General features: G+C 29.6%; 2 protein-coding genes across 2 annotated transcripts; one reads left to right on the top strand and one right to left on the bottom strand.

The window, feature by feature from the left end:
• Positions 1 to 500: 500 nt before the first annotated feature.
• Positions 501 to 3,628, bottom strand: LOC127899905 (uncharacterized). Its single transcript, XM_052434054.1, has 8 exons — positions 3,066 to 3,628; positions 2,505 to 2,829; positions 2,201 to 2,425; positions 2,018 to 2,110; positions 1,828 to 1,932; positions 1,490 to 1,747; positions 1,204 to 1,260; positions 501 to 1,030 (listed from the first exon to the last, which is right to left on the bottom strand). Exons 1-8 carry the CDS (start codon positions 3,626 to 3,628, stop codon positions 743 to 745), a joined length of 1,914 nt encoding a protein of 637 aa, XP_052290014.1. The 3' UTR covers positions 501 to 742.
• Positions 3,629 to 11,408: 7,780 nt separating this feature from the next.
• LOC102615696 (F-box protein PP2-B10-like) lies at positions 11,409 to 12,056 on the top strand. Its single transcript, XM_052434053.1, has 2 exons — positions 11,409 to 11,488; positions 11,660 to 12,056. The coding sequence occupies exons 1-2, from the start codon at positions 11,409 to 11,411 to the stop codon at positions 12,054 to 12,056; spliced, it is 477 nt and encodes a 158-aa protein (XP_052290013.1).
• Positions 12,057 to 14,066: the final 2,010 nt, after the last annotated feature.

The raw sequence follows: 14,066 nt of genomic DNA, 5'->3' as shown, positions 1-14,066 counted from the left end.
AAATTGAAAAGGCTTTTGTAAAATTTGCAAAAGAACAAATTTGTAAAATTACCAAATTGATTTGACCCATCAAAAACTGCACTGACAATATTTTCATTAACCGAACTCATCGAGGTCATGTAACTGCAAAACAAGTCGTTCTCGAGGTCAACTGAACTCATCGAATTACCGATCTAAAATGAGATGCATATTGTCTAGAATCCGGTATTGCACCTCGGATTAGGATGAATGGTTGGACGGTGCCAGTAGATTTGGGTTCGGATTTGGCAGATTTTGGCACTACAAGAAATATTATCTTTTACAACCATTCAAAAATGCTGCAAAAACACAATTACAACATTTATAAAAATGTCCTAATGAAGGATGCAGTAAATACCATTAAACTTTTGTAGCATTTTTCAACTGCTGTAAGAAACGCTGCATAAAATAATAATAACGGCATTATTAAAATGCAGTTTTCTAGGCCATTTGCTATAAGAGTAAATTGCTGCAAAAATTAGTAAATAAATATAGAAATCTGCTGCCAGTAAAATTGATAACAGTTCAATCAATTGAAAATAATCTCCATAAAATCATTTGAACTTGGCATCCATACAACAAAAATTTGGTTGAAGATTGTTAAATCTCTACACCAAATATAATACTCAAAGTGTAAACTGAAACTCTTGCCCAGGTTAGTGTTTTTTTTTCCCTGACTTGTAAGATTCAAGTATATGTACGAACAAAATTAGAAACTATAAGCCTACTCCAACAAGATGTAGTTTTTTGGCCAAGCAATTGTGCTTCCAATTGCATCACTAAGAACATGAAACTCAGATGTAGCACGATATAAGTGAGTATCTTCAACTAGTGCAATTGTCACCCAAACTTTCCAGCAATCTGGTCCAAGACATATATGATGTACTTTGGCAAGTGGATCTCTTGATGCAATTGTTCCTTCCCCTACAACTTTTCCTATTCCCATCCAATCTAGTAATCTACAACGAGCATTTTCAATATTTGTGAAAGTGCTTCCACATGTTTTAGCTTTCTATAATAACAAATAAAAAATCTGATTAGAGACAAACAAATAATATGAATAAATTCAAACGGTTTTTCCAAGCTCAAAGTTCTAATCTATTCATTTTAGTGTTAAACAGAGTTTTGAGGATCAACAATAAATGATGCATAGCATTTATAAAACTCATAAAAATCATCACTTACTTTCGCATGTGAAGTGTCTTCCAAACATTTCCTTTTGTGGCTTGTCTCATTGTGATCCTGAAAATATCATAAAGAAAGAACAATTCACGTAAGCAAAATACTTGGTTTATATATTACATAATTCAAAGCTAATAGTAAAATATTAACTTACTAGTCGAATGTCTCAAGAATTTTTCATCATGCTATCTATGTCAATTCGATCCTAAAAACATATGAAAAAACTATTATTAATCAAGTGTTGCTTCTAACTATATGGAACATAAATTTTCTTAATCATATTTATTACCTCTTGTTTGCTAGTGTTCTTAATGAATGCAGCCTTGAGTTCCTCGAATAGTTTTTTGAGATCTTTTAGTTCCATTTTAATTTGTGCAGTATGAGACTTGCTAAGTGCTTCTAAATTCATCAACGTTGCCGTAACTCCAGATCCAGCCCCTCGTACACGCCCATTACGTTCTTTTCCTAGCACATGGGTCAGAGCATCACCGTGAATTGTTGAGGCATCTTCACTCACTTGTGTCCTCTGATATTCATTAATTTTTTTCTGAATCCATGGAGAATTTTGATTGTTAATGGCAAAAAAATAAGAATAAAGAACTAAAAAACCATAAATGAATATATCACCAGTTTTTCAGCAACATCCTCATTAATTGCAGTCCTATCCTTCTTAGTATGTGCACAAATCCACACATCAACCCTAGTTATCAGTGAGTTTGGTCTCTCTTGCATCTAAAATATGTAGTGGAGAACATTTGATTAGTCATCTAATTTTTTGTTTAATAATAAATAAACTTAATGATATGATTTTTCTAACCATTTCATGTCTTAAACGAGCCATCCCTTTTCGACTTGTCCTGTGGATGTTAGTTTGTTTTAATCTCATTTTTTTAAACCTCTTACTCTTCAACTATAGTAAGAAGATATGTTAGATTAATGACACTATTCTTGTGCATGAATAAGAAACTATACTTGTACATTAATTGGGAAAGAAACTTACTTTAAACTCAGCAGAAACTCTCTCTTTAATAAACTTTTGCCATTGTTGCTCAGATTTTATGTTCCTTGGTTTCAAGCTTTTCAATGCCTCAAGCTTTCTTGTTACATCATTGCTTTTAACCAATGCTCTGATTTTACGTGTTAAAACTGATTTGTAATTCCTCCAGCTCCTACCCATTGCACTCATTATATATCTTCTATGACTTCCATCAACATTAAATTGTTGCTGCATTTAAAGGGAAAAATAACATTAATAATTAAATCTGATGAGTTAAATAATATTTACCACAAAAGTAGGATGCTACCTTAACACAAGTCCAAAGTCTTTCTCTTAAGTCTGATTCCACTCTATGCCAACTATCCAAGGTCAACGGTACCATTTGTCGCACTAAACAACCTATAAAAGAAGATAACCTATTTGAATTTCTACAAATAGGTTGTCCATATTCATTAAAAATGACCTCAATACGTTTTCCATCAATAGGTGCTACAAAATCTATCTTTGCAGGGCCCCTTGTCTTCTTTTTCATATGAGGGGAGAGGGCAGTTGTAGCATCAGAATCAGATTCAGAGTTAGAATCTGTATCTGATTCTGAAAATTCTATATCTTCTAGGTATTCAAGCTCATCTCTAATGTTTGATAAATTCTATATCTTCTAGGTATTTCAAGTGATTTAAACATTCTTCTAAACCTTGGTATAATTGGAAAGTATCGTAAAACTTTCACAGGAACTCCCTTTTTAATTTTTTTAGTCCGCTGATTAATTTTCCATCTTGAGGAACCACATTTTGGACAGTTGTCCAGATGCTCACTCTCTTTTCTAAATAAGCAACAATCATTTTTGCATGCATCTATTTTCTCATACCCAAGGTCAAAGACCTTTAACAACTTTTTGGTTGAGTAGATAGAGTCAGGTAGTGTATTATTTGCAGGTAGCATACCTCTAAGGATTTGAAGTAAATCACTAAAACTTTTATCCGATAAACCATGCACAGATTTATGTTTGTACAAAAGTACAGTTGCTGATAACCTTGTATATTCTGTACACCCTGGATATAATGGAGATTCAACATTTTCCAATTCTTGCAAAATTACTTCTTCTATTTTTTCAGGAGATTCTCCTTCAGTATCACTAACCTGATCGTAGACATCTCTATACATCCTATATGTATCTGACACTTGAGCATCTTCATTGTGTACATGCATATTGGGATTTTCTCCATGAAAAACCCAAGTATCATATGCAGGATTCATTCCTGTTATAACTAAGTGCTCATAAACTATATCAACATGCTGATAACGAAGGTTTCGAAATTTTTCACAAGGACATATGATATAATCAACATTCCCAGCACTTTCTTTAGCCTTGTTGACAAATGTTTTAGCCCCATTTCTATACTCCTCAGAAAATCTACAAACAAATATCATATTTTATCCCAAGAAATTAACTAATAGATTTAATTAAATTTAGTAAAATTAACTAACAAATATCATATTTTATCCCAAGAAAATTAATTGACGGATTTAATTAAATTAAGAAAAAGGCTATGGAAAAACCTTGAAAGAGACAGCCACGATTTATCCATGAAGAGCCTTTTTTCGCTAATGTCTATAGTTAATCTGCATTTGACAATTATAAAAATAATAAGAACTAGGCTACAAAGAATAATAAAAAAAATTATGTAAAACTGACCCTCAGCATGACTAACACCTCAGAACGCTCTAGAGAAGGTGGGCTGACCGGAAAGGGAATTCCCAACACTGTCTCAATCTAAAGCTGAATATTAGCTTCCATGTATTCTCTTTTTGTATTGAAGGTGTAGTTTTGGTGCAAATTGTCAAACAGGTTACACAAGTAGCTATGTACTGTAATTATAATGTGATTGATATGCCTATTTTTTTAGAAGACATAGTATGGTATGGGGTTTCAATGTATACACATTTATTGATTCTACTTCTCTCTTCAATTTGATAGGTAGCAATAACTATATATATCATAGACTGAAGAATATATATATAAAATAAAAGTTTGCAGAGGAATTTGATTCAACAACATTCAATATTATAAGTTTTTTCTTAAAGCTCAAATTCACCAAGTACACGGCACACTTTAAAAAGAACAATTAAAGTGTCATATAAAAAATTTCAAATCTCAACTTAGTCGATTTAATCAAATATCTCAAAAAAAAGAACATAGTAATTTAACCAAATTAAAAAAATTAAACAGCTAGAACAATCTCGTTGAAATCAAATAAATTGAAATATGAAGATAGAGATTAAGAAATTACCAGAATAGGAGGCTGAAGATAATTTTTGCCTCTGTAAAATCAAAGCCCAAGCTGAAATAAATTGAAATCTTAAGAAATTGAGAAAAAAATCTTAAAAGATTAAGAAATTAACATATGCAACTAAGATAATGAGAGAAGACTTACAAGAAATTTCAAATAATGAGTAATCGTTCTGGATTTGGGTGAGCTTTTGGCGTGGTGAGTTGGGTTTTTTGTTTGAGTTGAAAAAATGATAACAAAAGCTTTTGGCGTGGGTTTCTAGATTTGGGTGAGCTTTTGGCGTGAGTTGGGTTTTTTGTTTGAGTTAAAAAAATGATAAAAAAAGCTTTTGGCGTGGGTTTCGTAATAAGCAAAATATATAGAATGGAGTAATGGAGGGTGCATGGAGTTTAGTGTGGGCCAGCTAGTAATAAATAATTTCTTTTATCTCAACTTTGTTTAATTTTTTAACGCGTTTCTAATTCTAACGCCACAGTCAATCAAAACTTAAGATTTTTTCACAGCTTTTTTTAAATAAAACCTGTGAATATTACTTGTTATAGCATTTCTTCAAAGAATGTTGTATATGTGATGTCGTAAATAATAAGAACTCTTGTAGTGTGGCTTTGCATGTTCGGAGAATTGAGAGAGAGAGATTCGGCATTATAGAATGACGAATATGGACTGTTTTAATTTTTCATGTTGTCTTTCTCGTCATAGATTTCTATGGTGCCGTTGAGATTTGAAAGCGAGCCTTTTTTACCGCTTTCACTTAAAAAAGAAAATGAATATTACATGGAAACGATGTAGTTTTAATAAATTTTAAATTTTATAATTTTTTGTTGTTGTTTATATCTTAATTATATAACATTATTATTTTTAAATAAGTTAAAGATAAAATTGATATATATATATATATATATTGGGTTTGGATTTATCATTTTTAGTTAAATTTTAAATTTATGATTTTATACCCAATTTCTCATTTGGGAAAGGAACATGGTCGATTTTTATAAACTAATTTAAAGAAAAATGATAGATTTATGATTTTATTAATATATATTATAATTAATAATAATAATAATAATTTTTTAATAAATAATCACTGTAATTAAAATATAAAATAATAATTATGATAATAATTCATTAAGTACTTTTTAGTAATTTGTTACAATCTAACTCATTTCGAAACCAATTCCAAGATAAAATAAACACATCAATGAGATTCCAGTCCATTTCGATTTCGATTCTTGTAAGTCAAGTAAACAACTTATTCTGATTCTCATTCCTCATTCCGATTAATGACAAATACACGCAGCATTATATATATAAAATAAATTTATAGAAGAGTTTATATGATAAATAAAAATAAAAATCAAGATGCAAACATATATATATATGCAAGGAAGACTCGGCTCAACTTTTAGTTTAATTGACTTGACCTGAATTTTCTGGCCTTTGACTCGAATTTAGTGGTTAGGCTCGGGCCTAAATATTAGAGCTCGATTAAATTCAAATCAGGGATCGGGACCTATATGCCCGACCCGACCCGGCCTGATCCTAAAACTTAAATATATATATAAATTAAGTTTATTATTTATGGAATAATATGGTTACGACCTTGAGTAATTTTTATTTTTATGCTACTTCAAACAATTTCTGACATTTTATATTGTAATGTATATGGGGAGGCTACGTTCAATTTTTAAATTTTAAATTAACTAAAAATTAAAAAATTTAAAAGAAAGTGTGATCAGGCCTAGACTTTCAAATAATCGGGCTTTTTTAGGCTTGAAATTTTTATTTCAATTATAGAGTCAGGCTCGGAAATGGCTAAGCGCAGGCCCGACTGGACCCATTGCCATCCTTGCAAATACACTATTGATCCATTACGGGCTCCTCAGTTAAATTCATAATCACTGTAAATGTGTTACTATTATTCAAATCTCATACAATCTAAAATTATAAATACACAAAAAGGTTTTCAAAGACTTCCAAAAGATTGCCAATAGTCTAACTCTCTAATTTATTGCGCATAGGATATGGGTCGGGTCAACTAAGCTAAACTAATGTTGAAAACAATAAGCGAATTAATATTGGAGTGGTCAATTGGTCTTCAGAATTGTAAAAATTACAAAACTTTGAAAAATGACATAAAACTCATAAATTAACATTAACTGTAAATTAAACAAACAAACTGTAATCCACACATAGGATAGCTTGACAGAAAATTAAGTAAATTAATGTTAGCTTTGAAAATTGGTCTCAGAATTAGAAGAAATAAAAAAATTAAACAAAACAACATAAAGCTCGTAAAATCACATTAAGTATGAAATGAAACTAAAAAATTATAAATCATACATAGGATTAGAAGCATGACATAAAACTTGTAAATTGACATTAAGTGTGAAATAAAATAAAAAAGTTTATAAACCATACATAAAACAAGTAAATTGATGGAAAAACGCGTAAATTAATGTTGGAGTTGTAAATTGCAAGAAAAACTTGTAAACAAAATAAAACTTAGAAAAAAGACATAAAACTTGTAAATTGACATTAAGTGTGAAATAAAACAAAAAATTTGTTAACGACACATAAAATGAGTAAATTGATGGAAAAAGGGGTCAATTAATGTTGGAGTTGTAAATTGTAAGAAGAACTTGTAAACAAAAAAAAACCTAGAAAAATGATATAGAACTTGTAAATTGACATTAAGTGTGAAATGAAACAAAAAATTTATAAACCATACATAAAACTAGTATATTGATGGGAAAACGGGTAAATTAATGTTGAAGTTGTAAATTGCAAGAAGAACTTGTAAACAAAACAAAAACTTTAAAAAAATGACATAAAACTTGTAAATTGACAATAAGTGTGAAATAAAACAAAACATTTGTAAACAACACATAAAACTAGTAAATTGATGGGAAAATGGATAAATTAATGTTGGAGTTGTAAATTGCAAGAAGAACTTGTAAACAAAACAAAAACTTAGAAAAATGACATAAAACTTATAAATTGACATTAAGTGTGAAATGAAACAAAAAACTTGTAAACCACACATAAAACTAGTAAATTGACGGAAAAATGCGTAAATTAATGTTGGAGTTGTAAATTGTAAGAAGAATTTGTAAACAAAACAAAAACTTAAAAAATGACATAAAACTTGTAAATTGACATTAAGTATGAAATGAAATAAAAAATTTGTAAACCACACACAAAAACTTAAAAAATGACATAAAACTTGTAAATTGACATTAAGTATGAAATGAAATAAAAAATTTGTAAACCACACACAAAGCTAGTAAATTAATGTTGGAGTTGCAAATTGCAAGAAAAACTTGTAAACACAACAAAAATTTAGAAAAATGATATAGAACTTGTAAATTGACATTAAGTGTGAAATAAAACAAAAAATTTGTAAATCATACATAAAGCTAGTAAATTGATGGAAAAATGGGTAAATTAATGTTGGAGTTGTAAATTGCAAGAATAACTCGTAAACAGAACAAAAACTTAGAAAAATGGCATAGAACTTATAAATTGATATTAAGTGTGAAATAAAACAAAAAATTTGTAAACGACAAATAAAATTAGTAAATTGATGGAAAAAATGGTAAATTAATGTTGGAGTTATAAATTGCAAGAAGAACTTGTAAACAAAACAAAAACTTTAAAAAAAATGACATAAAACTTGTAAATTGACATTAAGTGTGAAATAAAAAAAAACATTTGTAAACCACACATAAAACTAGTAAATTGATGGAAAATTGGGTAAATTAATGTTGGAGTTGTAAATTGTATAAAGAACTTTTAAACAAAACAAAAACTTAGAAAAATGACATATAACTTGTAAATTGACAATAAGTGTGAAATAAAATAAAACATTTGTAAACCACACATAAAACTAGTAAATTGATGGGAAAATGGATAAATTAATGTTGGAGTTGTAAATTGTAAGAAGAATTGTAAACAAAACAAAAACTTAGAAAAATAACATAGAACTTATAAATTAACGCCAAGTGTGAAATGAAACAAAAAATTTATAAACCATACATAAAACTAGTAAATTGATGAAAAAATGGATAAATTAATGTTGGAGTTGTAAATTGCAAGAAGAACTTGTAAACAAAACAAAAACTTAGAAAAATGACATAAAACTTGTAAATTGACATTAAGTGTGAAATGAAACAAAAAACTTGTAAACCACACATAAAACTAGTAAATTGACGGAAAAATGCGTAAATTAATGTTGGAGTTGTAAATTGTAAGAAGAATTTGTAAACAAAACAAAAACTTAAAAAAGGACATAAAACCTGTAAATTGACATTAAGTATGAAATGAAATAAAAAATTTGTAAACCACACACAAAGCTAGTAAATTAATGTTGGAGTTGCAAATTGCAAGAAAAACTTGTAAACACAACAAAAATTTAGAAAAATGATATAGAACTTGTAAATTGACATTAAGTGTGAAATAAAACAAAAAATTTGTAAATCATACATAAAACTAGTAAATTGATGGAAAAATGGGTAAATTAATGTTGGAGTTGTAAATTGCAAGAATAACTCGTAAACAGAACAAAAACTTAGAAAAATGGCATAGAACTTATAAATTGATATTAAGTGTGAAATAAAACAAAAAATTTGTAAACGACAAATAAAATTAGTAAATTGATGGAAAAATGGTAAATTAATGTTGGAGTTATAAATTGCAAGAAGAACTTGTAAACAAAACAAAAACTTTAAAAAAAATGACATAAAACTTGTAAATTGACATTAAGTGTGAAATAAAAAAAAAACATTTGTAAACCACACATAAAACTAGTAAATTGATGGAAAATTGGGTAAATTAATGTTGGAGTTGTAAATTGTATAAAGAACTTGTAAACAAAACAAAAACTTAAAAAAATGACATATAACTTGTAAATTGACAATAAGTGTGAAATAAAACAAAACATTTGTAAACCACACATAAAACTAGTAAATTGATGGGAAAATGGATAAATTAATGTTGGAGTTGTAAATTGTAAGAAGAACTTGTAAACAAAACAAAAACTTAGAAAAATAACATAGAACTTATAAATTAACGCCAAGTGTGAAATGAAACAAAAAATTTATAAACCATACATAAAACTAGTAAATTGATGAAAAAATGGGTAAATTAATGTTGGAGTTGTAAATTGCAAGAAGAACTTGTAAACAAAACAAAAATTTTAAAAAAATGACATAAAACTTGTAAATTGACAATAAGTGTGAAATAAAACAAAACATTTGTAAACCACACATAAAACTAGTAAATTGTTGGAGTTGTAAATTGTAAGAAGAACTTGTAAACAAAACAAAAACTTAAAAAAATGACATAGAACTTGTAAATTGACATTAAGTGTGAAATGAAACAAAAAACTTGTAAACCACTCATAAAACTAGTAAATTGATGGAAAAATGCGTAAATTAATGTTGGAGTTGTAAATTGTAAGAAGAACTTGTAAACAAAACAAAAACTTAAAAAAATGGCATAAAACTTGTAAATTGACATTAAGCATGAAATGAAACAAAAAATTTGTAAACTACACATAAAACTAGTAAATTGATAGAAAAATAAGTAAATTAATGGTGGAGTTGTAAATTGCATGAAAAACTTGTAAACTAAACAAAAACTTGTAAATGTTGCATAAAATTTGTAAATCAGCATTAACTTGTAAATGTTGAATAAAAGTTGTAAATCACATATAACATTAGTAAATGTAACTTGAAACTTAGGTAAATTACCTACTACTTAGGTAACAAGTTACCTATTTATTTAGAATTAATGATAGAGATTTTTTATTTAAATCTAACGGTGCACGTCAATTACAGCATCAATGCCGTAAATTTAGTTACGACATTATAGAATGGCCCTTTCTATGAAGATAAATAATGCTAACTTGAAGAAAATAAAAAGATGAAAATAATAATAACCTATCATTATATTATCATTTCGCACATCATTTCTCTCACAACTCCTCGCGATGCTTGCGTATCATCAACGGTATGTCCCATCTTCAAATCAGCTGCGGATTCAGATTCCGTGTGGGAGAAGTTTCTGCCGTCCGATTACAAGCAGATCATTTCCAATTCGGTCTCCGATTCATCATTTATTACTTCTTTATCTAAGAAGGATCTTTATTTTCATCTTTGTCACAATCCTATCATCATCAACAATGGTGCTATTTTCATCTTTGCAACATATAGATGACTTTTCTTTATTGTCAATAATCTGCCCCACTTTTAGGAATTTATAAAGGAAGGGTGACTCAATTTTTCTCTTGCTTGCTGTACGTGTAAGCTACCTAATGAAATTATGTCATATAAACAGGAAGTTTGGACTATATATTTAATTTAAAATTTTTAACACAAATTCAGACTTATTAATTTTATGTAATCTAATTGTAATATCTAAGTTGTATGAGATCCATTACTCAAAATTTATGTTAAAATTTTCCGTTGAAATATATGAGCACATATGTATTTTCAATTTATTGGCTGATTGTGTACATGTACTCTTGATGTACAATATATATATGTGTGTGTGTGTGTGTGTGTGTGTGTGTGTGTAAAGAATATTAACTCAGGAACTTTATCAAAATGTCAAAGCAAACATGGTGACTGCCTAATCGTACTTTGTTTTAGAGTTACCCTGAAGTGATCAGATAGCCGACTTGAAGTTTGTTATTGTTACTAATAATTAATAAACCCAATTATAAAACATGTTCAAAATGTTCAATATTTAAGTGCTTCTTGTAATGTTTGTCACATCCAATTGTATGCTTAACCGAAGATTTTATTATCCATTTGTCTGCAACACCTGGCCCCTAAAATGAGGAAATTAATCTAGCCAACATTGTCATTATCCTCCGATAGAGCTTTTCACTGGAGAAAGAGAGTGGCAAAAAATGTTACATGGCTGGGGCAAGTTCGCTTTGTATAGCATGGGGAGATACACCAAAGTACTGGAAATGGACTTCGTTACCACAGTTAAGGTAATGCGTTTCATCAGCAATTTCGTGACTACCAGTTACCTCAATTATAAAATCTCTTTAGATAAAATATTTAATTTGGTTGTTTAAATCTTGTTCACATGAGTAGAGAGTGGCTTTAATTTCCAATATACTTTCATTTGCTTAATACACGTGCAATACGTTAATTGGCAGGTTTCTCGAGGTGGCTAAACTCAACTTTGTGTGTTGGCTTTATGTCAAAGCCAGGATAGAAACTAAAATTTTGTCCATTAGAACTAATTATGCAGCTTACCTTGTGTTCAAGTTTATCGATACCAGATATGGGTTTGAAACAAGGCAAGTGGATTTTGGTGTCTACTTTGACGGAAGTGATAATGGGGAAAGGCGTAAAGTGGTGCTAGATCCTCCGGCGAATATGCCTAAACTATCTCAAGATAGAGGAAATGGAAGGATGGAGATTGAGATGGGTGAGTTCTTTAATGAAACTGGAGAAGATGGAACGGTTGTGTATAGTGTGTTCGGTTTTGATGACGCCAAGTCCGGTATCATTATCCAGGGAATTGAGCTCAGGCCTAAAAGTGGTCGATAAATGCAACTTTCTACTTCTTTAAGTCACAATTATGTTGTGATACGCATGCTGATTTTAGATGTGTTCGAGCTCTTTAGTTGCGCATACCATACTATTTTATTAGACCAAAGTGTTTTTGATGATATTGCTTGAAAGTCATTAACTTTTTTTTCTTGGAAATCATTTCTAAATTAGAAATTTTAATTTGGAGCAGTATTTTGGCATAACTAAAATAAGGGCGCATACAGCATTCTTAATTACATCTCTTTGTAAATATGTCACATAGATCTTTCGATCAGTTTTGAAGGCTGTTGGATTTTGACATTACCGAGGTTGTTTTTGTATTTTCATGTTTATAATTAAGAAGGTACCTTATGTGGAAACAAACAGTCAACACCACTGTTATAAAAGAGTTTGGTTACAAAATTATCTCTGGGATATTTAGATAGTTACATCCTTTCATGCATGAATTGTTGGGAAAATATGTTCTTTAAAAGCATATGTGTTTATTTAATTGTAATAAACTATTTTTCTGATTAATAAAATAAATGAGATATTTTATTCAAATATCTTAATTGCATTAATACTTGTATTAAAGTCCATTTAATCATATTATATGTATTTATGTGATCACCATGTGGATTCACAGAAGACATAAATACAAGTTATCTTATGATTAAATAAATTTAGTTCGCAGTTGATAAATAAAGTTGGGCACTTTATTTAGGTATAGACTGTAATAAATTCATTGAATGATTTGTCTTAATCATGTATGAATTTATTGATGTAGTACGACTACATTGAACATGATCACATATGAGATTTAATTAACTTTGTAATAACTGTCAGACTTATTAAATCTCATAGGCGTTGATTTTACTGTAATCTTAATCTTGAGTTAATTATGATTTCATGATTGTAATTGTTATTCCATTTGAGTTACCAATGGGCACAACACATCCTTGTGGTCAAGATTACCCGGTATCTTGGTGGGAGCAATTATGAGTATTGGAGTTATGGATTAACAATATAGAATTTGTACAACACATCTCTTGATGGGTTTTCGGCACTTGATCATAGAATTCTCTGGCCAGAGTGTGTCAACATATTTAGTATGTTGAAAATGATCATTAGAGAAAACCAGTAAGGATCAAGGAATAAGATGTTATTAAATTGATTGGACAGTTGAGATATCAATTTAATTAACGATGTGGTACAAAGGATTGTGCAGTAAAGAAATCAATGTGGCTTGGGACGAATTATTATTCGAGCATACAATTATGGAAGTCAGTTTCAATCTTTTAGTGGAGTAGATTTGGAATTAAATAATTGGGCTAGTTTAATTACAGGCCTAATTATTGTAGCCACTATTGTATGTTCCCAAATGATCCCCGGGTTAGCTCATTTAATTGACTGCACCACTACTGGACTAATAAGTAAGATAACTAGCTATTTGGGTCAAAAGCCTAAATATATCATTTAGTGGGAGGCTCCATTTAATTAGCTTTTGTATAAGGGGCCTTATGTTATTTTACAAGGTGGGTCCCCTATTGAAAAAGAAAATAATGTGAGTTTTATTTAGGGCATTATTTGGAGCCTAGGGTTTTCACTAAAGGGTGATATAAAAGGCTTATTTTTCCCTAAAGAAAAGGATGGAAGCCACTTTATACAGATCAGAGAAAAAGATTTTTCTCTCTATTGTTGAGAGAAAAATTTTCTCGTGCTAGTTGCTTTGGTAGTGATAAAGGCGTCTACACGTCAAGTGCAGATCGAACCTGAGTCATAACCTGGAAGATCATTGGAGACTGTTCGTGATCTAACAAGCGTGGTGGTGACGGATCGTGATCTAACAGGAGTGGTGGTGGCGGATCGTGCTCTAGGAGCCTAAAACACTTCAGCAGGAAAAGCCAACTCGGATTTTCAAGGTACAATTTTTGGATTACGTATTCTTATATATTATATGAGAGCGATCTTCAAAAGGTTTAATAAAAATTTAAAAACCTAATTTTTACCCAACAATTGGTATCAGAG

Source organism: Citrus sinensis, chromosome 9, assembly GCF_022201045.2.
Source record: "Citrus sinensis cultivar Valencia sweet orange chromosome 9, DVS_A1.0, whole genome shotgun sequence".
NCBI lineage: Eukaryota > Viridiplantae > Streptophyta > Magnoliopsida > Sapindales > Rutaceae > Citrus > Citrus sinensis.
This window is presented reverse-complemented; position numbering and strand designations above follow the sequence as displayed.